Source organism: Microcebus murinus, unplaced genomic scaffold, assembly GCF_040939455.1.
Source record: "Microcebus murinus isolate Inina unplaced genomic scaffold, M.murinus_Inina_mat1.0 scaf021_hap2_Mmur4.0, whole genome shotgun sequence".
Classification (NCBI taxonomy): Eukaryota; Metazoa; Chordata; class Mammalia; order Primates; family Cheirogaleidae; genus Microcebus; species Microcebus murinus.
Window position 1 is genome coordinate 37,515 of NW_027438967.1, and position 23,803 is coordinate 61,317.

The 23,803-nt window shown below is 39.5% G+C and overlaps 1 protein-coding gene and 1 long non-coding RNA gene across 4 annotated transcripts in view; one reads left to right on the top strand and one right to left on the bottom strand.

Moving 5' to 3' along the window:
- Positions 1–403: 403 nt before the first annotated feature.
- The window catches only part of LOC142867858 (uncharacterized), a 30,542-nt gene continuing 7,142 nt past the window's right edge, over positions 404–23,803 (bottom strand). For 2 of the 3 annotated variants that reach the window (XR_012917195.1, XR_012917193.1), the window contains 2 exons: positions 14,981–15,106; positions 404–1,497 (listed from right to left, as the gene is read on the bottom strand). This is a non-coding gene — a long non-coding RNA (uncharacterized LOC142867858). Of the gene's footprint in view, positions 1,498–14,980; positions 15,107–23,251; positions 23,335–23,803 lie in introns of those variants that run through there. The other variant, XR_012917194.1, reaches the window with a different exon arrangement.
- LOC105870103 (protein VCF2-like) lies at positions 6,799–18,355 on the top strand. The gene is made up of 3 exons (XM_075999871.1): positions 6,799–6,967; positions 7,274–7,373; positions 18,064–18,355. Exons 1-3 carry the CDS (start codon positions 6,945–6,947, stop codon positions 18,289–18,291), a joined length of 351 nt encoding a protein of 116 aa, XP_075855986.1. The 5' UTR covers positions 6,799–6,944; the 3' UTR covers positions 18,292–18,355.

A 23,803-nucleotide genomic window follows, 5' to 3' on the forward strand; every position in this document is an offset into this window, starting at 1 on the left:
TTGTCTCCCAGGTCCTACTTCTGATGGTGACATGCTCCCCCATGTACAAAACTGGTATATATACATTTTTATCTCTCTCATTTTGGTCAGAATCTGATGCTCCTTGGCTGACTCAAACTTAGCTCATCTGTGAAGGCACCTGCAGACTCTTCTGAGTCTGGGTCTCATCCTTTATCCAGCCTTTGTCTAGGGCTATCTACTCCACAGCCTCAACTGCAGGGTCATCTATTCCCTAGGTGGATTGGGCTTGCTTCAAGGTAGAACTCCTGGCTCTTGAATCAGCCACTTTCAACACCCCACCCTTGAGAATGTAGACCTCTGGGGTCTCACCTACAACACAGAAGTAACCAAAATAGCTCCAGAAAGCAAAATATTTCAATTCTAACTATTTCCCTGCCCACTTTTTAGATGATAGCATGCTACAGTAGACATGAAGAATGTGATTATTCAAGTAAAAGGAATGATCACTGCAAAAGCCTACTCCTTGAGAATGTGGAAGGGCATGGGATCCAGGTGAAGAGTGTTAAGGAAAAATTACTCATGACACTTGTTAAATTAGTGTAAGTCAGACTTTTGTCAGAACCATTGAGATAGTTGTAGGGACCATTGCAATGGGGTTTTGTAGTGTGGGGAGATTGGGATCCACTCCAAATACAAGTAACAGTAGGAATTTATAGTCAAGGAGCAGAATAGGGATCCGTGAATGGAAAATTACTAAGAGGAAACACCAAGGGTAAGGGGGATTCTGGCAAAATTGAACAGGATTACTGCTAAAGGCAGGCCAAGGTGGTCAGACCTCAGCTAGGAGATAAGGGCCTAATGAGATATGGATAGGGAATTCTCACTAAACTGACTTAGCAGGATTCTTACTAAAACTGGACAATGCAGAGACAAGCATGAAAGTTCAAAAGTTCCCTATCCAGGACTGGCCCTCCCACAACTTTAGCTGCAGGATCACCTAGCCCCTGGCTGGGTTTGGCTTCCTTCATGGTAGAATCCTTAGCTCTTGAATCAGCCACTTTCCACATTCTTCCCTCAGGAAATGCAGCCCCCTGTGGTATCACCTACTTCACAGCAAGAGCCAAGACCAGCATTAACTCCAGCAGTCCTGTGCCAACTTTATAGATGATGGAATAATACAATACAGATGGAGAACATAATTCAGGAGAAATTATCACTGCTGTTACGGTGTAAAGTCCATATGTAGTAGGGGGAAGAGAAAGAATTCTCAGACAGTAATTAGGATATATAGAAGTAAAAGTTTATTTACCTTCCCAAGAGAGAAATAAAGAGAGAGGAGAGAGAGAGAGAAAGTGGCTGTGAAGCTGCCGTCTGGCTTTTTTCTGTTTCTCACTTAGCAGACAGATAGCAGTTTTTTCTTAGTTTTTTCTTTCTTCTTGATAGCGGGGGGCATCTGGTACTGTCTCTTCTTGAGCAAGCAGAGGACGTTCCTACGCCTACTGTCCTCTCAGGAACTTTTTCAAGGCTGAGAAAGAACTTAGAGATAACAAGTTAGGCCACATGTGTTTAATTAAACAAAGGGTAATTGTGAGTTTATTTCCCTTACTTTCTGTTTGATAGTTTATTTTCCTCTGTTAGGTAGTGAGACCACCTTTCAACTGCAAAAGGCAATTCTTTAAGAAAGTAGAAAGGCATAGGATCCAGGTAAAGGGCCTGGCCTCAAGTAAGGTCAGGTCCCTTTCCCCAGAGGGGCAGCAGAGATGACAAGTGCAGATCCAGTGTCGCTGGCAAGTGCTGAGAGTTCCTCTCTGATCACTTCTGTTTTCTCAAAGGAATATCGGTGACTATCATGAGAAGATTGGATGCTGGCGCTTGTGGAGAGCTCGAGTAAGTAAACCAGACGGCAGATACAAATGTGGAGGGTGCGGAGAGTTTGCCCATTTAGGGGTATTATTGCCAGGAGGGGAAAAAGGAGAAGGAGAGATGCCTCTGAGGGCAGAGTTTATAGCTTTGGGTAAGCTGGGTAAGGAGGGCCTGGTGGATGGTGAGGAAGGCGGTTGCAGATGTGGTCAGTAGACTGGCGGCCTCCCTGGGCTGAAGGCTGGGCCATTGTGGGGAGGGAGCTGGAAGGGAAGGAGGTCGTGCTGCTGGGGATGAGAGAGGGGGACGCAAGAAATGGACACCACGGAGGGCTGCGGTCTTCCCTGAGGCCCAGGGCATGAGCACGGATCGAGGATGCTCAGTTAGGGAGCAGAAGATCCCTGAGCACGCAGCAGTCCACTGGTGGCCTGGCCAGCCTCGTGGGCGCTGAGGTCACCAGGAAGGATCAGAGGACAGAGGGCTGAGAGGAAGACCGTGAGTGAGCCACGGGAGAGGCGGAAGGAGAATGACAGGGGGTTCGTACAGGTCTGGAACGTGGAGCGGCGGGGTGACTGGAGCAGTCGCGCCTCAGGTACTGGAAATCAACCGTCCCTTTCCTTAGCTGACAGCTCGCAACAGAGCTGGGAAGGAAAACCTCCAGACGCGCAGCCGGAGCAAGACTGGCACTAACCTCAGTTGGCTCTGACGCGCAGGCCCAGAACCCGCCAATCCTAGGCCAGCCCCGGCTGTGGGTAGCGTCTTTCCGGTGGCGCTGGGACTTCCTGCTGCTGTTGCCATGGTTCTGAGGGCGGATTCGGGAAAGAAGTCCATGGAGGAGTCTGTTCGCTGGGGCCATTCCGGCTGGTACCGGTTCATTTTCTGGTTCTCCTGTTCATCCTGCTGGGCTTCCCTAAGCCAAGATCTTCCGGCTCTGGGCAGAAAAGCAGCGAAAAAGATGGATTTTCTTCTGGGATTGGTGGCGCTCGGTCTCCCTGGCCTGCAGATGGCAGGGCTGCGCCGTGGAGCGGTCCTGCCTGCCTCTCACCCCGCCGTTCGTGCTTGAAAAAGCGCTGAGGAACCTTTTTCTAGAGAAAAGATTGGTTCCTCTGTTGTCTGCGCCTAACAGGTCCTGGGGCTGGATTTGCTGCTTTGAGGGGTAGGGGGCTCCCGAAAATTCTCTGCCATTGGACAAAACCCTTTTGCTTTTTAAATTGCCATTTCTCCTGTGGAGCTGCCTAGTTACCCTAGCAACTTGTATTTTTGTTTTTCTGAATGGTTTTGTCATTCTCTTTCTCCACGTTTTAATGAGGTTTTATGGACTTTTACCAATGTATTCTTTAATTGCAGACGTCACTGAATCGCGTTGTAGAAAATTTATTAGATCGATAGTGTAATAAGGAAAACTAATCTTATCCAGTCCCGTCACCCAGTATGACTATTAATAATATTTTGTGATAAATTTCCTTAGATGTTTTTCGTTCATAAAGGTGCATTTTAAACAAGATTAATGTCGTATCATGATTTCAACATCCTGCTTTTTGCACTCAACTTTACGCTTTGAAAATCGTTTTCATGATATTAGTCATTTTGTATTAAAAATTATGCTAACATATTGTAAGATGTTGAAAGTTTCAGTAAAACTTGAGCTTAAAACACTCAAATACTCAAAATATGATCCAAAGACAGCCATCACTGTGCAGCCTTATGAGAGCAGTGTAAGGTTTTTCAGCAGCAGCGAAAAGAAAAGACAGAGAAAGAGTGGGGCCAAACCACATGACTTTATTATACAATCCTGAACGAGGTTCTGGGATCCCAAGAGAGAGGGGTACAGAAGTCGCCTCCGTTTGAAGGGGGTGAGGCCTTATATACTGTTTGGGGTGGGCTAGGGACTTTTGGCTGGAAGAGCTGGGGCGGCCTTTGGTGGTCATTGAGAAATAGTAGGGGCTGGAGGTATTTGTGGAATCCAGGAGCCAAAACTGTCTTATAGGGTGTGGTAGTTTTCAGCAGGGCAGTCATCCTTGGCAGGTCCTTGGCGGATCTGGTCTCATAAGCCTTTTCTTTTTTGATCTAGGGAAGGGAGGGGGCCTGCCACCATCCTTACAAGCAAGAGCTGTGGTGTATGTTTGTTCCACTCTTTTATTAATACCTAAGTACCAAGCACTTACTGGGTGCTTAGTAAACATTGTGAAATAAAATAATATTTACATCTGGTAATTTTTTCCATATAATCAGTTGTTTTATGATGCTGAGGTATAATATATCAACAGTTTTCTATATTATTTTTTAAAATTTGGCACTTTGTAGTCAGTATTTGCCTATGTCATTGAAATATGTACTCACCATCAAATTTGTACTAACTGATCAACACTAAGGTGGTCACGTGGTAGTAATACTTATTGGGTGCCAGTCAGGTAGGGGTGTAGGGGGGTAAACCCACAACTAATGGAAATAGGGCACACTGTATGGGGGAAAGACACACTTGTAGCCCTGGCATTTCATGTAAACAAAGTGTTTGTACCCCCATAATATCCTGAATTTAAAAAAGTGAAGACACAAGGAAAAAAACTAAGAAAAAGTCAACTTTACTGGCTTCAGCCAGTTCAGTTGACAATGAAGGCCATTTAGCTAGTTCCTGACAGACTCAGGACAGAGCCTAGATCTTTCCAGGTTCAAAGCTCTTTCCTTCACTCTATAATAATCTCACTGATGCTTGAGTAGGATGTATAAGAACATAGAATTTCCTCAGTAAATTGTGGGTCTTTTATTGTTGCTCAGTGTTTTGAGCATGCATTTGGTCAGTATGTTGTCTGTCTTTCCACAAGGACCCTACCCTAGATCAAGTCAATTCATACAACTGAGATTCTGGAAGGCTCCTAATGTTATTTAGTCCACTGGTAAAAAGCTAGTCAATCTAGCCTTCTGTATCGATTTGGATTATGAGATAAGGAGCTTGCAATATAGAAAAATACAATGAATATGAATTTATGAGCCAAATTACCAACATAGTATTTGGAATTAGGGACATGGCCATTTGACAATAAACAGTATGTATGAAGCAAGCCTGATCTGACTGCAAAGGTCTTTCTCTCCCCAAGTCCAGCTAAAATTGCTGAAATAGCTTTGGCATGCCTCACATATCCAGAAAAAAAGAGTCACATTTCCTAAAAAAAACTTTCCCTTTAAGAGTACTATACGTAAATTATCTAATTCATTTATTACTGGCAACTTCTTTATCATGAAGATATTTTTTTGATTTGGACATGTAGTTCTTCACTAATTTTTACTTCCTGAAGGCTTTCATAGAGGGCCTTGGGCCAAAGCTAAAGAGAACTTTCCTTTCAGTCAAAGCTCTTTCTGCCTTACTTATTTTACTGTCTGAGTCACTGTGCTTCTCTGGTAGTGATCTTTCTTCCATTTTAAGAACAGAGGTCAAGCTATGTTAGTGGGTGGCACAGGGAGGCAGATCCAGGGAAGATTGTGTTTAAAAGACCCTGTTCCCAGTACAGGAACTTCCTCCTTTTTCTATTATACATGGCTTAAAAAAAAAAAAATCCATTTTCCAGGCCTGAGTCAAAAAAAAGGTAAAAAAAACAAAAACAAAAAAGAATGCAGCTTAATTTAACAAAGAGTTTGAAATTACTGGGTTACATGATCACTACTCAGTCTTCCAGAGATGAGAGCTAGATTGAAGAGTAATGAAATTATAGAACTCAGGAAAATCAGCAAGGAAAAATCAAATAACCCTATCAAAAAGTGGGCAAAGGACATGAACAGAATTTTTTTTAAAAGAAGACAGAATAATGGCCAACAAACATATGAAAAAATGCTCAACATCTCTAATCATCAGGGAAATGCAAATCAAAACCACAATGAGATATCACTTATTTCCAGTAAGAATAGCCTTTATCAAAATGTTCCAAAACAATAGATGTTGGCGTGGATGCGGAGAGATAGGAACACTCCTACACTGCTGGTGGGACTGCAAACTAGTTCAACCTCTGTGGAAAGCAATATGGAGATACCTTAAAGCGATACAAGTAGATCTACCATTTGATCCAGCAATTCCACTACTGAGCATCTACCCAAAAGTTCAAAAGTCACTTTATGAAAAAGACACCTGCACTCGAATGTTTATAGCGGCACAATTCACAATTGCAAATTTGTGGAAACAACCCAAGTGCCTATCAATACATGAGTGGATTAATAAAATGTGGTATATGTATACATGGAGTACTATTCAGCTCTAAGAAACAATGTTGATATAACACATCTTGTATTTTCCTGGATAGAGCTGGAACCCATTCTACTAAGTGAAATATCTCAAGAATGGAAAAACAAGCACCACATGTACTCACAAGCAAATTGGTATTAATGGATCAACACCTAAGTGGACATATAGGAACAACATTTATCGGGTGTCAGGCAGGTGGTGGGGGGAGGAGGGTATGAGTATATACAAACAGAATGAGTGAGATGTGCAACATTTAGGGGATGGTCACGCTTGAAGCTCTGACTCGAGGAGGGAGGGGGGCATGGGCAATATACATAACCTTAACATTTGTACCCCCAAAATATGCTGAAATAAAAAAGAATGCAGCTTAATTTGACAAAGAGTTTGAAATCACTGGGCTACATGATCACTACTCAGTCTTCCAGAGATGAGAGCTAGATTGAAGAGTAATGAAATTATAAAAATGAGTGGACTAAGCCATTCTTAGGAATACCAAAAACTCAAAAGTAATATCCAAGTAGATGGCTGGAGAGAATGTCTGATCAATAATAGAGTGTTGTGAGAATTATGTCAAACACTGCAAATCTGATTACTTACTGAGAGGGGACTTGGGACTGAAGATATAATCTTTCTAATCATTGAAAACATTTTTGAGAAAAAATATTTGAAGGAAATAATCAGCCACAATCTCATGATGACAGTCTAGTGAAGTCACTACTATGTCATAATACTAGCTGGTATAGCAACAGTAATTATCTAACAGCACACAAGAAATATCTCTTCAGTGTTTGTACACCACTTGTATAAGGACTTTAAATAGACACTAGCAGACATATCTGTCTTAACTGTTATCTTATGGAAGGGGTTAAAAATCACTTAACCTGGAATTGTAATGAAGATGATGAACCTAATTAGGTAGATTTTGAAAACTTAGCCATTAAATTCTTCCTATTCTTACTTTATTTCCAAAGTTTATTTGAAATTGTGAAGCTTATTTCTAGAAGTGGAATTTACACCTTGACTTTTCTTAGAGTTCCTGTATTACATTCTTTCTCTTCATGCCCAGTGACTTGTGACTTTCAGCCTCTTGGGGTAGTGGACACTGGCATATTTTCTCATATGAGATCGCAAATATATATGTTGCCACTGGTTTACAATTTAAAGGTCCAAAAGATCAATCATTGGTTGCTATATTTTCCTCTCTCTGCAATTTATTTTCAGGAAAAGAAGAAGAAATGGCAATAAAGAAGGCAACCAACATTCCCCCCAGTCCAAAAGGAGTAAGAGAAACCCTGTCTTTCAGGATTATCAGGATGCAGAGGTAGGAACTATAGTCAGATAACCTCTCTCTGTTCCATTCATTGCCTGCACTAAATTATTCAATTTGTGCTCCACAGTTTAAAAATGTATTATTCCAAGAAACCTTCATAAAAATATTCATACTTAATTTCAGTGGCTTTTGAGCTGGAGCTCTTAACCATAATATAGAGTATAGCACAGAAGATGGAAAGGAAGCACAGAAAAACTTTCCTAAACATGATCAGGAAGAATTAGGTCTTAGACTTTTCTCCACTCATATGAGCAGGAAATAATAATCTCATTCCCCTTATTTTTATATAGAAAATATATTTTCAAGTTATGGTGATGTTATTAGCTAGAAGGCAATACTTGATTTCTCATTGAAAAAAAATTGAAAGTGAACTTGGGAGAGTCTAGTGATTTTTGCAAAGCTTTAATGGTCTGTGAAAAAGAAATTTATTTTTTAAATTTTTAATTGCTATATAAATAGTTGTACATATTTTAGGGGTACATATGATATTTTGATGCTTACCTATAATGCATAATAATCAAATCAGAGTAATTAGGATATACAGCACCTCAAACATTTATCTTTTCTTTCTGTTTGAAACATTCCAATTATTTTCTTCTAGCTATTTTGAAATATACAATAAGTTTATATACTGTTAACTATAATATCTCTACTGTACTATTGAATATTAGAACTTATTCCTTCTATCTAACTGTATTCCCATTAACCAACTTCTCTTCATCCCCTCCTTTCGCCTTCCCTTCCCAGCCTCTGGTAACCACCATTCTAAGGAGCTTGAATTTTAACTTCAAGGGATTTGCTTTAATGATTTGTATTCATTAGCATAATACTGCTTAAATTGAGGTATAATTTACTAGTAGACTATTAAATGAACCTCTAAAGTTTTTCTGTTAGTAAATGACTAAGTATGGCTCATTTATTCCATTTCTGAGCAAGAGGTGAAAAGATTATCTGTCCATGTCCTCCTCCTGGGATCATGTTCCAAGATCCTGGACAGCTTGGATGAGTAAAATATAGCTAGATTTAACTCATGTAATTTACTATCTAGGTGCTGGTCTTTTTTTGGGGTATCTTTGCACATATAGGAATATTGCTGTTTTCTTTCAAACTTCTGTCTTTACAAATTACACCACCACTTTTCCTATGAATCTGTCCCCTAGTTCATAGTTATAAAACTTATAGAAAGGGTAGACACAAAGACCCAAAAGTTTCTGTATAAGTCTGCCTTACTTGCTAGGGACACTCGTTTTAATTCTGAGATTACTTAGTATAAGAAATTGAGAGTGAAAAATTATAAAGATATAAACACAAGTAGCTTCCCTGGAACAGATCTCTGCCTTTTCCTTTTTTCTTTTCTTATTTTTTTTCCTTTTTATTTTTTATTTTGGCATATTATGGGGGTACAGATTTTAAGGTTTCAATAAAAGCTCATTTCGCCCCCTCCCCCCAAAAGTCTGAGTCTCCATCATGACCATCCCCCAGATGGTGCACACCTCACTCATTATGTATGTATATACCCGCCCCCCTCCCCCCTCCCCCCTGCAAAATACCCTATTACTGTAGTACCTATGTGTCCACTTAGGTGCTACTCAGTTAATACTAGTTTGCTGGAAAATATATCTGGTGCTTGTTTTTCCATTCTTGAGATACTTCACTTAGTAGTATGGGTTCCAGCTCTAACCAGGAAAATATAAAATGTGCTATATCACCGTTGTTTCTTAGAGCTAAATAGTACTCCATGGTATATATATACCACCTTTTATTAATCCATTCTTGGATTGATGGGCACTTGGGCTGTTTCCACAGCCTTGCAATTATGAATTGTGCTGCTATAAACATTCAAGTGCAGGTGTCTTTTTTGTAGAGTGTCATTGGATCATTTGGGTAGATGCCCAGCAATGGGATTGCTGGATCAAATGGTAGATTCAGTTGTATCGCTTTAAGGTATCTCCATATTGCTTTCCACAGAGGTTGAACTAGTTTGCAGTCCCACCAGCAGTGTAGGAGTGTTCCTCTCTCTCCGCAACCACGCCAGCATTTACTGTTTGGAGATTTTTTGATAAAGGCCATTCTCACTGGGGTTAAGTGATAGCTCATTGTGGTTTTGATTTGCATTTCCCTGATGATTAGAGATGTTGAGCATTTCTTCATATGTTTGTTGGCCATTCTTCTGTCTTCTTTAGAAAAATTTCTTTTCAAGTCCTTTGCCCACTTTTTAATGGGGTTATTTGATTTTTTCTTCCTGATTTTCGTGAGTTGTAAGTATATTCTAGTTATCAGTCCCTTATCGGATGCATAGGATGCAAAAATTTTCTCCCATTCTGTAGGTTGTCTGTTTACTTTCATGGCTATTTCTTTGGCTGTGCAGAAGCTTTGTAGTTTCATCATGTCCCATTTATTTATTTTTGTTGCTGCTGTGATTGCCTTTCGGGACTTCTTCATAAACTCTTTGCCCAGGCTGATGTCTAGGAGAGTGTTTCCAACTTTTTCCTCTAGAGTTCTAATAGTTTCATACCTTAGGTTTAAGTCTGTTTTCCAGTGTGAGTTGGTTTTTGTGAGAGGTGAAAGGTGTGGGTCCTGTTTTAGCCTTCTACAGGTGGCTATCCAGTTTTCCCAGCACCATTTATTGAAAAGGGATTCTTTTCCCCAGTGTATGTTTTTGTCTGCTTTGTCAAAGATTAGATGGCTATATGAGGATGGTTTTATAGCAGGATTCTCACATCTGTTCCACTAGTCAATATTCCTATTTTTGTGCCAATACCATATTGATTTAATTACTACAGCTTTGTAGTATAGTTTGATATCTGGCATATTTATGCCTCCCATTTTGTTTTTGTTGCCTAGAATTGCTCTTGATATTCAGGGTCTTCTTTGGTTCCATACGAAGCGTAAAATTATTTTTTCTATATCTGTGAAGAATGCTGATGGGATTTTAATAGGTATTGCATTGAATCTGTAGATCAGTTTGAGTAGTATAGACATTTTCATGATATTGAGTCTGCGGATCCACGAGCATGGTATGGATTTCCATCTGTTTACATCCTCTGCTATTTCCTTCCTCAGTGTTTCATAGTTCTCCCTGTAGAGGTCTTTTACGTCCTTGGTAAGTATATTCCTAGGCACTTTAATTTCTTTGTTGCTATTGTGAAGGGAATTGAGTCTTTGATTTGGTTCTCAATTAGATTGTTGTTGGCGTATATGAATGCCTCTGATTTCTGTGTATTGATTTTGTATCCTGAGACTTTACTAAATTCATTGATCAGTTCCAGGAGTTTCTTGGTTGAATCTTTGGGGTTTTCTAGATACAATATCATATAATCAGCAAACAGTGAAAGTTTGATCTCTTCTGCCCCTATTTGGATACCTTTGATTCCATTTTCCTGTCTGATTGCTGTGGGTCTGACTGACATTTACAGAACTTTCTACCCAAAATCCACTGAATATACGTTCTTCTCATCAGCTCACGGGACATTCTCTAAGATTGACCATATCCTAGGACACAAAGTAAATCTCAAGACATTTTAAAAAATAGAAATCAGACCATGTACCTTCTCAGATCACTGTGGAATAAAAGTAGAAATCAACCCTAACAGAAACTCACATTTCTACACAAAAACGTGGAAATTAAACAACCTCCTACTAAATGATTTCTTCATAAATGAAGAAATCAAGACGGAAATAAAAAAATTCTATGAAGAAAACGACAATGGAGAGACAAGTTATCAACTCCTCTGGGACACAGCTAAAGCAGTTCTGAGAGGAAAGTTTATCTCCATAAATGCCTATAACCAAAAGTCAAGAAGATCACAAATAGACAATCTAATGAAACGACTCAAAGAGCTGGAAAAAGAAGAACAGACCAACCCCAAACCCAGCAGAAGAAGTGAAATCAACAAGATCAAATCAGAACTAAACGAAATTGAAAACAGAGAAGCTATTCAGGAGATTAATAAAACAAAAAGTTGGTTCTTTGAAAAAATAAACAAAATTGACACACCATTGGCTAAGCTAACGAAAAGCAGACAAGAGAAATCTCTAATAAGCTCCATCAGGAATAAAAAAGGAGATATCACAACTGATCCCAAAGAGATACAAGATACAATTTATGAATACTACAAAAATCTTTATGCACACAAACTGGAAAATGTGGAGGAAATGGACAAATTTCTAGAAACACACAGCCTCCCTAGGCTCAACCAGGAAGAAATACATTCCCTGAACAGACCAATCTCAACAGCTGAAATAGAAACAGCAATTAAAAATCTCCCTAAAGAGAAAACTCCCGGTCCAGATGGCTTCACACCTGAATTTTACCACACTTACAAAGAAGAACTAGTATCTATCTTGCAGAAACTATTCCACAACATCGAGAAGAACGGAAACCTCCCCGACACCTTTTATGAAGCGAATATTACTCTGATACCAAAACCAGGAAAGGATGCAACTAAAAAAGGAAACTACAGACCAATATCCCTAATGAATATAGATGCAAAAATTTTCAACAAAATCTTAGCTAACCGAATCCAGACGCTTATCAAAAAAATAATCCACCACGACCAAGTGGGCTTCATCCCAGGGATGCAGGGATGGTTCAACATACGTAAATCTATAAATGCAATTCACCACATAAACAGAAGCAAAAACAAAGACCACATGATTCTTTCAATAGATGCAGAAAAAGCTTTTGACAAAATTCAACACCCTTTCATGATACGAACACTTTAGAAAATAGGCATAGAAGGGACATACCTAAAAATGATACAAGCCATATATGACAGACCCATAGCCAACATCATACTGAATGGGGAAAGATTGAAATCATTCCCACTTAGAACTGGAACCAGACAAGGCTGCCCACTATTTCCACTTCTGTTCAATATAGATCTCTGCCTTTTTCACTTCCCTACTAGAATAGGAAAAGACTGTATATCGTAATGGTAGAATTCTAGCAGAATTACGATAAGTGAGAGAAAAACAGAACCAGGAGGCACCATATAGGTGGAAAGTTAGAGTGCTATGAATCCCTGAATTTTTTTAACCAGTAAGAAGTATTTCCTTGCCTGGTCATTATTTTAACTAGTATCAGTTTAGATGACAACTGGAAGATTTAATGAATTTTTTTGAAAAACATTCTTCTCTTAGGTTGTAGTCATTCTCATCACCTGTGATAATGTACCTTCTAAGACAACTGCTTTGGAAGACGTTTTTCAGGATGAAACAGTTGTTAAAAAATTAATGGTCACTAAATGTGTTTTCAAACTCTATGGCAAAATGGGGGAACACTGTACATTGTTCAGTTGATAGTTACACTAAAAGCCAGGATTCAACACTGCAATATATTCATGTAAAAACACTGTACTTGGACCCCTGAAATATATACAAATAGAAAAAAAAAAAAAGGAAAAACCCCCATAGCAAAATGGGAGCCTTCTAAAATTAGCTTATTTATGCTTAAAAGATGCATTCAAAATGGAGGGACAAGCTTTTCCAAAGCTGGCCTAATCTGTTGCATGCATTTTAATAAGCATTGTTCCTGGAGCATATTAAGCATCCCAAGCACTTTCATATTGCAACTGAATGCTAAAATCTCAGTTGTTTTAATGAATTACAGAAAAACTTGTACAAATATTTTTCTGCAGGTTATCTTTTTATGTTTGTTTTTGTTATTGTTGTTTATTCAAATCCCATTTACTGAGTTGAAACAAGGTGATTTGTATAGATTTTTTTCTATTTGTATAGATTCTGTTATAAATTCAATTTTTGAGCTGCAAAACAACATAGAACTCACTGTCTGCTCCAACTTCATCTATGAGGGAGACCGAGCTACAGAAAGTTTAGATTATTTACCCCTCGGCTCAGAGAAGTTAACACATGAATATCATTTCCTGACTAATATGGAAAGTGGTTGTCATTCAGCAGCTAATTAATTTTGTATCTTATGGTTCATATGCTCCCACAATGTTTCAGTGGTACTAAGGAATGTGGGCCTGCCATTTTAAATGCATTGGAACTTTGGGAACACATAGCTTAAGTGCTCCAATGGACTTGGTTAGGATCATCTGTTTTGTTTACTCTAGGTTTTGCAGGTGCCTTAGAGTAACATCCCGTTACTATTCCAGGGATGGAATGTGTACTAGGAGTGAAGTTTTTATTTTTCTCTTAGGGTTCACATAAGTGAAAAGCTCCGAGGCATGGGGGGATGGAGTTGAGAGGAAAGCTGGGGCTCGAGAGAGTAAAATACTGGATTCATCTGCTTTTCCAATTAAGAAGAGTTATATAATTCTCTGTCATAAATAGACACAAGATTTCCTGCTCTGTTTTTCTGAAGACATCCCATAATTAATATTCTTCCTCATCTCTTTGTTTTCTATTTATCCACTGTTTCCTTCAGTAGCCTGTAAGGAGCTCTTTCCACTCCCTAACTAATCTTGTGTCTACCTTATTTTTCTCTCAAGTACTGTGTCTTTTCTCTCCCCACTGAATTCAAGCTGTAATGTGTATTAAATGCCTTTTGTTTCTCACCTCCCTTCATGCAACTACTCACTAAACCCCACCTACTCCTCTACTATACTCTATGTTTGGAACATCTGGGACTTGCTAATAACTTCATCAACAGACATTTACTGAGCACCCTCCATTTGTCCTGAGTGCTTGGGGTCAACTTAGGTGTCTCTGTCCTTTCCTCACTGACTGTTTTTTCTGTTCTACTGCTCTGTATATCAAATATATACCATTCTTTCCCTTACCACCATCCTAATTCAGGCCTGCATTGCCTCTTGCTTCATACATTGCAAAATTTCTCAGGTGGTCTTTGTGCTCTCATTCTCTCCTTGCCCCATTCATCCATTAGAATCATCTTCCTAAATGTAGATCTGAACATGTATCTTATGCTCATGTACCTGTTCCTACAGACTTCTTAGCATGCCATTTAGGCCCCTGATAATGTAGACATATCTTCTCTTGCATATTTTGTCTCCCACTAACTCTTCTCTGGGAAGCACCAGCTGCATCATATTACCAACTTTGTCTCCTCAAAAACTCTTCTTCAGCCTTCATGTGCTCTTGTTCCCTCCATTTGTCTCACCCTTCCTATTAATATTATTCCCATCCCTCCAAGGCCTAGTTCAGATGCTTTCATTTTCAGGAGGCTCCCCTATCTCCCCAGTCAGTGTTCACTACTACGTTGAATGTATTGCAGTCTTGTCATTGCAATATCTCAATGCTGTCCTTCTCAAAGTACTGTATTCTTCTTCAACAGGGATTACCTCTCGAATCCCTAAGTAGCACAGACAAAGCACCTTCTTGTTCACAGGAGACACGGATATATTTGTGTGGATAGTGGTTGGGCATCAAGACAACCTGGGCCTACTTGAGAGCCTCTCAGAGGTTGGGCCCTGGCATGTGTAAGGGAGTCAAACAGTCAGAAAACCCCAGTGGTGATCCTGATGCCTGTTCCAAAACAGAATATATAATGGCGAATCTCTGCCGGCCTCCAAGCTTTTTTGGTTAGGGGTAAGCATGCAGATTTCAGTATGACTCATCTAATCTAAATCCTGCCTTTTCACAGAGACTTGGACCCCAGGATTTTTGTGAAATACCTCTGTGAATTTTGCATAGTGATATATCCTTCTCGAGTCTTCATTAATGTAATTTTACTTTTCTGTGTGTGTTAATTTGCAAGGGTTCTGTTCTTCATTTGCCTTGCCCAGATAGCAGCACTAAACCTGCATTGAAAATTCAGAGAACAAAGAATGAGCTTTGTAACTGTCAGAAAGGATAAGCATTCTGATGAGAAGTTTCTGTGAGGAATCAGGCTTTCTCAATCCTGAAACATTTAAAAATCTCATTTATGCTCTGGTAATGGAATTTGCTATCTTTCTAAAATTAAGTGTAGTAGGGTAAATGCTTCTGTCTGGGCTAAGATAGCAGTTTCAAGTGTCAAAACCATACACCATCAAAGAAGCAAACTTTTCCTCCCAATCAATCTAATGATAAAACAATTACTTAAGTGGGATATCACGCGTGAAGTACATTCAGAAGGGGAAGCGTGACAAAGCCTGAGTTGCATGATATAAATTATGTTTATTAGTTAAATAGCATTACTGGCCTAGAAAATACTACTGTATGTGGCTTTGTAGATGGTCTTTGGTAGGGTAAAGGATGCTAAACACTCTTTCTAAAATCTCATTTATGGCATCACAGTTTCAATCTGTTTGAAGTCAGTGGTAACTGAATTCGAAAGCAGGAGATTTTACTTGGTCTTGTAGTAGCATTCTTTAGTTTACTTACATATGAGTAAAATGTTTCTTTTTCACAAAAGAAATGTATTTGTAGCAGATGAGTTAGAAAGTGAAGATATATACACGTATGTATAGATGTTGACACATTAAACAGAAACATTTTAAACCATTTGAAAATCTGTGCACACTGATATGTAACCTTTTCCAGTGATGTTAAAGGCATCTTTATTTATCAATATATTTACAAATAGATCATAACTGTTAATGGCAGATGAGATACTGTATGAGTGGACGGACTACAATTTTCCCACTTCCTTGTTTTTTAAACATTTAGTTATTTCTGGTTTTCAGCTATGAAAAAGGGCTGATAGTATAAACAATGTGTTAATGAACATTTGTATATATGTCTCTACACAATTGAATTAAAAAAATGTTCTAAATGAACCGGAAATTAGAGGTAGACCTCTTTTTTTCTTCATTATTATTCTGAAGAAATCCATTTTAGCCTGTGGATTTTAATGTACTATACCTTTTCACAGCATATCATCACTCTAGTGTTACATTATAGTGTAAAATGGATATGTTGTCATTTGAGATGAAAATTTAATACATCAGAAATGATTTCTACTTCTTACCTAATTTTTCAGAAACAAAGAACGATAAGGAAAGCCAACTAATAGGAAAGAAAGTTGTGTGTGGTCGGTTTCTTATCCAATGTAATAGCTTAATAGCGTTTTGAATATTCATGACTTCACTAGTCTGTGATAGTGGAGGTTCTAGAGTTTTACCCTCAGGCCGAGGAAGATAACTCTTTTGAATTTTCTGTTTGAGTTGGCCTTGACATTTAATCCTTAAGTCAATTTGATTGCTGTTGCTGAATAACTCTCACATCTGACTTCATTTGATCCCTCCCATCTCATGGACAGTTCTTTTAATATATGTTTTCAATTGGATAAAGAGGAACAAAGGTTGTCATTTGGTATCTGTGGACTGTGTAGTCTGGGACCTAAGCTGAGTGGCTCCAAATGACCTACGGACTATGACTCATCTTGGTTTAAGACATTTTAATGTTAACTCTGGAAAAAAAATTTAATACTGACAGTGTCAAATAGTGTAATTTAGATAAGAGTCCTCACCATCACATTTTCCTTTGAGAAACCTAACATTGCAAGATGGGGAATGCTTGAAAAAGATTGCTTTCAGAGAACCCTAAGTAGCTTCTCCAACATGACAAAGACTCTGAGTCATGTAAGTTCAATGAAAAAAAAAAAAAAATTCTATCACAAGGATGGAAAAGCATGCACCACATGTACTCGCCATCAAATTGCAACTAAATGATCAACACTAAGCTGCTCACATGGTAGTAATACTCACTGTGTGCCGGTCAGGTGGGAGGGGGTGTGGAGTGGAGGGGGTGGAGGGGGTGGAGAGGTAAACCCACAGCTAATGGGAACAGGGCACACTGTATGGGGGAATGACACACTTATAGCCCTGGCTTGGGTGAGGCAAACACATTTCATTAACCAAAATGTTTGTACCCCCATAATATCCTGAATTTTAAAAAATTAAAAATAATAATAATAAAAAAATATGGATTGTGGAATAACAGGAAATAGAAAAGACCCATGCAGGGGATAGGGTGTCTACTATCTTCTATTGACTCAACTACTTTATCTAGCTGAAGGAAATCAGTTCAATAAATCAGATTATTTGTGTGCAAAAAAAATTCTTAAGTGCAAACATACACACATATTCTACCAAATGCACAAATATAAAAGAACAATGAATGCTAGTCATGAAAAATGCAAATAATTAACATATAACTTTGATTAAAAGTATGTCAAATGCCTTTCAGGATATATGTGTAGTCTTGAATTGATATAGGAGGATGGTAATATGTCCACTATCAGGACATAAGTACAAAATCATCATTCATGTGCTTATATGTCTCTATGCATGTATGTATGCATAAATGTATGTATCTAACAATGTATTAAGTTTATTTTAACTTGTACCAAAAATACATCTTATTTTTATGGTTATTATTTTACTGCATCCCATAGTGTTATTTGGTGCTTTCCTGTGGAGGATGGGAACTTAACTTCTCTGATGCAGTTATTGGAATAAATGGTACAAGCAGGGGCAGAAGATGTGTGAAGGACTTTGGAACTAGAAGGCCTATGTTTGAATCCTCATCTGCCACTTCCTAGCTATGTGACTTTGGTGAATCAGTGATGTTGTTTCCTCAGCTGTAAAATGGGGGCTATTAATTCCAATGTAATTAGAGGGTTGTTGTGAAGATAGAATGCACTCTCTTAAGTGGCTGTTCCTTGTAAACCGTTAAGCCTAGTATTGAGTTTGATGCTGCTATTCTCTAAGGCAAGTGGGAGACATATTATAATAGCACAACAGGAATCCTCCCTCTGTCTTTCTCCTTCCAGCCTTCAAGCAGCAGTAATGAAAGGAGCAGCAGCAGTGTTAACAGCCCAGAGAGAGCAAGTGGACCAGAAAGCAACGTAAACCAGATCGTTACTGAACCCAACGGGAATAACCCTCAGTTCTGGTACGAGGAGTATGCACTGTGCCAAGGTCCTTACTCCCGCATCAACCAGATCTTGAAGGAGGCTCACTTCAATAGCCTACAACAGCGAGGACAATCTCCAGCGTAATGAACTAGGAGCTCCTTATTCCAACCTACAATTTGTTTATAAAAGCAAGTGCATACACGCAAAAGTCTGTTGGCTTTCAGTCTATATGTTCAATAACTGGCGAATGGGCAATTGTTTACTTGAGGTTGGGCTGCACTGTTGTGATTTCAAACGGGCTGTGAAGAAATTTTTATGGGATTGTGTTCAAGTCGGGTGTCCAATTCACATTAAGGTAGCAATATGAGGAAACCTCACGTGTGCATTGAATCCATAGTAAGTCCAATTCAGATTAATTTCCTAATTTGTGAATTAGAAACTCCATGTCAAACATCTTTTTACAATGCAAGTCTTCGTTTTTAAAAATTCAGTAGGCTGGTAAAGAGTATATCATTTTCATAAAAACAACAGACAAAAAAACCACACCCAAAAACTTCTCAGTTAGTACTCCAAAGTATAAGAAAACTACATTCAGTCTTGCACTGAAATGAACTACCACACCGCCAATCAGAAGGCAGAAGTTCTGTTGAAATTGCTCTCTAGTTGTCATGGCAACACTTAGACCCAGTTCACTCTGTGAACCTGAAAACCTCTCTCCAAGCTTTGTATTTCCAGGGAGAATGTTTCTAAGCCTCTTGTATCCTCAGATGCCTCCTGTATCATTAATTCTTCAGAGTGTGTCCTTTAGACTTAGTAGAAAACACTACACAATTCCATCAGAGAAGCAGTACATGATAGCGTTTTGTCATAAAGACAAATTTATTACATCAACAGCCTATGTAATCTCATGTACAATTCCATCTGTTATGGCTAGAGTTGATGCCGATAAAGTGTAAGCTATTAGAACTGATGTCTGAAGTAACAGGAATTGTGGGACTGTGTCGGCCACTGTCCACTTTATGCAACAAGGACCCTTTTGCAGAGATTAGGAAGCCAGCTCCCATCATTAAAATTGCAAAGATTAGTGTGGCTTACAAGCAGTGAGCTGAGATGACGTTAGAAGAAAGAAGCGGTATAGTTTATTTGGAAATGGATGTGTCACCATGTTTTAGTCATACTGAAGAGCCAACCAGATTTTAATAGTGATTTCATAGATGTGCCTGCTTCCTCTGTGCTGAGCTGTGTGAAGAAGGAACCAGGATGCATCAGGTTATCTGCCCTGGAGCACGCGAAGGATACAACTTGCCACTAGATTGAAAGGAAGGTGCCTTAGAGTCTAACAGTCCTCTCCTGCCTGCTCACATTCTCTCTTCCCTATACTGCGAAGTCCACAGAGGACAGACTAGCATGTCTGAGAACTGTGGCTAGCTCTATAAAGAGGTCTGTGACATTTGTCAAGATTTGGAAAAGACATAAGATTATGTGTTGACTGAAAGAAGAATGAAATTTTATTAAGTGATAGAACTAACATTCTAAAATGAAAACTATGCCAGAAAAAGGAGAAAACACACACACAGACACACACAAACCCACTCGCCTCCTTTCCATGATCGTTCCCTTTAGTATGTATAGAATTTTAAGATCAGATACTTGTACAGGAATTTTAGTGTTATGAGGAAAACGTTACAGCACCACTATCCCCAAACTTATGAAGCAGGTAGGCATGGGCCAATTATTTCTCAATTAGACAGTTTGAGTAAGAACATTTTTTCCTATGGCCAGTGTTTCCAAAGTTGGAATACCAGACGTTCACAAGAGCAAATTTGAATTCTAAAGGGCTTTATGACAGACAATAGAGAAAAGATACCTGGCTACCATTCCCTATAACAATAAAATGAACGATCAAATGCTAAGGAAGACAAGGTGCTTGAACCCTCAAACCACATGTACACAACATGACTCAGACTTACCTAAGAATCCTGCGGGCATCCTGCTGAAACAAAGTGTATATTACCAACACAGAGTCATTGAGAAACTGAGAAATCAAATGTCCTTTCATTCCCCACCCACTTAAAGATATGAAAGATGAAACTATCATTATGACAAAACATCATTTTTTTTTTTTTTCAAAATAAGTACAACCTTGGTCCAGGATGGTCAGTAAATACAACATGTGATCTCCACCCTGTCTTCTGCAGACTGTCTAAACCTACTCATGTATAAACCAGTTTATGTCCTTTGGTTCTGAAATAAAACTCAGTACTTCACAGCAAGGAAGGAACCCAGCCCCTCAAAGGTAAGTATCTCCGCTGTGAAGGACAAGTCTTTTCAAAGAATATCAGAAGAAGGAATAAGAGACTTCTCTGGATTTTTTTTTTTTTAACTAGGAGATTGCAAAAGGGGAGCCAGGTTAAATCGAGATGAGATTAGATTCTGTCTTAGAAATGCGACTAAAAAGAATACAAATCAAGGTGGAATGCTTCACCAAGGGTGAGGTGGGGATGGTGCTTGGGGAGAGGAACTGCCCTTAAATGTGAGCCCATTATGTGCCACACTCTATGTGAGTTTCTGACAGTAACCCCCGAGGTAAGTGTGGTGTGGGATCTCCATTTCACAGAAGAGAAGAGGGAGGCTGACAGAGAGTCATCCACATGATCTCGTCTGATTCGGAAGCAATCGAAAGGGGTTAATAATTTGCTGAAAGGCACACAGTGGCCAAGCAGCAGTGCCAGGGCTGAATACCTGATCTCTTCCTCTTGGGAACAGGCCACCTTTCTTCTGTTATCAAGCTACTTTTATAGTGAAGACCAGGTCGGCCTTCAGAGCTGGAGCTGGAGATGGCTACTAATTGGGCATTTTTATAGGACCTGACATCTAGCATCCAGGCTGAGTGATCTCAGACAATTGAACTCAAAGTGGACTATCTATACTCAGAAAAATAGCCAGTTTGTGTGTGTGTGTTTTAATGGAAAACTTTCCAACACCAACATTGCTCAGTTTTTCTTCTGAAAGTTTTCCCTACGCAGCTAATACTTGAGACGTATAGCCCTTCAGCATCACCTACAGTGTCACCTTTGTCCATTCATGGCCTCCGACCAGACTGATGTCCTGGCTTAGGTGGATCAGGAAGGAATGTACACTTCAGGATACCCGAAGGAACAAATCAAAGAACTGTCAGATTGCCAACTTGTACGGATTAAATGGCATTTGGTAAGTCCAGATGAGTTTAATTTATCAACTTATTAGGGCTTCTATGCCTGGGTATTTACCTATCAACTCCATCTCCCCTGGATAATAATGAAATGCAAGCTCCTCAATCAAGAGATGCCAAAGCTCTTGGTTAAGTGAAGCTTTTTACATTCCCTCCTGGATGCCTAGCAGGTGGCATTGTGCTTTACCTTGCGGTTTTCACTCCGAAAGAGTGACAGTTGTCTGCCTGATTCCCTAATTAAGATAGAGGCCTTGCTCCTCCTAAAACAGCCCCTGTTTACTTCTACAGAATAAATACTTTCTTCTAGGGAACAGTTTCCCATATTTACATAACCAGACAAACAGTAGAATAAAGCAAGGTGTACTTCACGCTCTTCTTCAGAGTCTACATGTTGAATGATTGTATAAGCTCCTTTTTATATGGAAGCATTTTTCCTCCCTTTTCAAATGAAAGCTCTGTATTATTGCCACTTGAATCCCTACAGGGCGAGTCAGATCTTGGAGCTCACACCAATACCAGACTCTGCCTCCTCCTGAATATCTTATTCCTCCTGGCTGGAGGCTGTGGCCATAATATAACCTATAAAATATGAAAGGAATGAATCACTGAATATGGGCAAAACAGGCAAATATTCCCACCAAGAAAACCATGCAGATCTATTTCAGATTTTGTTTAAACTAAGACAATTATCTTGCAACCAACTGTACCAAGATGGTGCACCCGCTTAAATCACATGTGGGAACCTACACCGGTGCACCTTTGACTGGTTGGCAATTTTCATGCTGCTTCTGGCCACGGTATTAATGTAAGCAATGGGAATTTTTCAGTTACCGACAACACTACAGATTCAGCTGCCAATTCTTAAGATATCAGTGGAGATGATAGGGAAAATGACATTTAGGTTGAAAAACAGAATATGTATAGCCCCTCTCCAGGGAGCAAGCCATCCATTCTTTTCCATATGATGGAAGGGAAAAAAGGATCCAACTTTCCAGTCAATAAAATCTACTTACAATGAATGAAAATGATTGTGTACCTGTGGTATCTCTCAGGGATCAAGTGGAAGTTACTAGACGGAATAAGGGTTGCTCTTCCCTTACTGATAAGGGACCTTTTTGCAGTAGGCAAGATTGTAATAAAATAACGTAAGGCAAAATGAAGATTAGCCGATCAACATGGAAAGTGTATATTAGCATGTCACATACTTTAACAACTGCCGGGCTCCAGGTTTGGTATTCCAGTAGACCTAGGAGTGGATCTTTAAATTCTTGTTACATGGCTTACGTAGGATCAATTTCTTCTGGCTCCATTGGTCCTGTTTTTTTTTTTTTTCTTTTTTTCCCCCTCCCCCCATATCATTGGTGGTTTCTCTGAGCTCCTTGAGGTTCCGTACATGCATTGCTTTAGGTGGGAATACTGTTTCCCCAGTGACAGGCAGCATCTGGCCCTTAAAAAGACTACATGCACTCCAGCATGGTTTTGGACATTCTATCACGAGCTCTTCAATGCTCTGCAGCTCTGCCCAAGTACAGTACAAGATGAATGCCAAGGAGTGATTCTGGAGCATTTTCTGCACAGTCCTAGCATCTATAAATCTGTCAAAGGCAGAGTTTTTGGCCTGCTTCATGAGGACCTCCTTGGGTAGGGAGGAGTCCTCAGACCAAAGGTAAGCCAGGACATTATCCAGTTTAACCTCCAATTTAAAAACTAAGGTTGAAGGGAAACTATGCTCTCAATGACTAATGGCTGAGTACTCATGGAGAAGCCACTATTGGCAAGTATTACATATCTCGACTGGTCACAGGCAAGTGATGAAGACTCCCAAACTGAAGGAAGAGAGACATGATTGATCTGCTTATTTGGATCTGTTTTGGGGAGTGGAATTGTTGGCACCGGTGTCAGGAACCTGCATAGGTAAAACCAGGAGCTCTTTGAATAGAGCACTGAAATGAGACTTGATGTCCTTTTGTCAGAGCCTGAAAGGGAATGAGAGGAGAATTCTCGGGCAATTCTTTCAAGGAAATCTCAAGTCAATCTTTCTCCTAGCATTCATAATTTTCTCATTCCACATTGAGAAGGATGGCATGGTTTTGGCAGAGAACAAAGAGGTCCATAGTAATGAATATGGACTTACGCCCAGACAACTGACTGAGCCGTGTTCTCTCTTTCAGCTCAAGAGCCAGGATTTATGTTAATATGTAAAACTGATTTATGTAGAAGATAGCCCTTGGAGTACAGAAATTTGCTGAGGACAAGTGATGCCTCAAGAATGGAGCTACGCTGCGCTGAAGAGCTCCGGGAAGCCCCATTCACATTGCATTGTACTTGAGGGGCACCCTCTGGGGTTCTGTAACACAGATATTCTCCCAAGCTTCCAGGCACTTCCATTATCTAATGCAATGACAACTTTGCCAATACTCAGCTTTTCAGAGAAAGGAAAATTGT

What these genes read in the sequence shown, in the direction of transcription:
- LOC105870103 (XM_075999871.1), top strand. Translation starts at nt 6,945, where the DNA reads ATGAAGATGATGAACCTAATTAG. An exon ending in AAGATGATGAACCTAATTAG is followed by an intron (nt 6,968 to 7,273) that starts GTAGATTTTGAA and finishes ATTTATTTTCAG; the next exon opens with GAAAAGAAGAAGAAATGGCA. An exon ending in AGGATTATCAGGATGCAGAG is followed by an intron (nt 7,374 to 18,063) that starts GTAGGAACTATA and finishes TTCTCCTTCCAG; the next exon opens with CCTTCAAGCAGCAGTAATGA.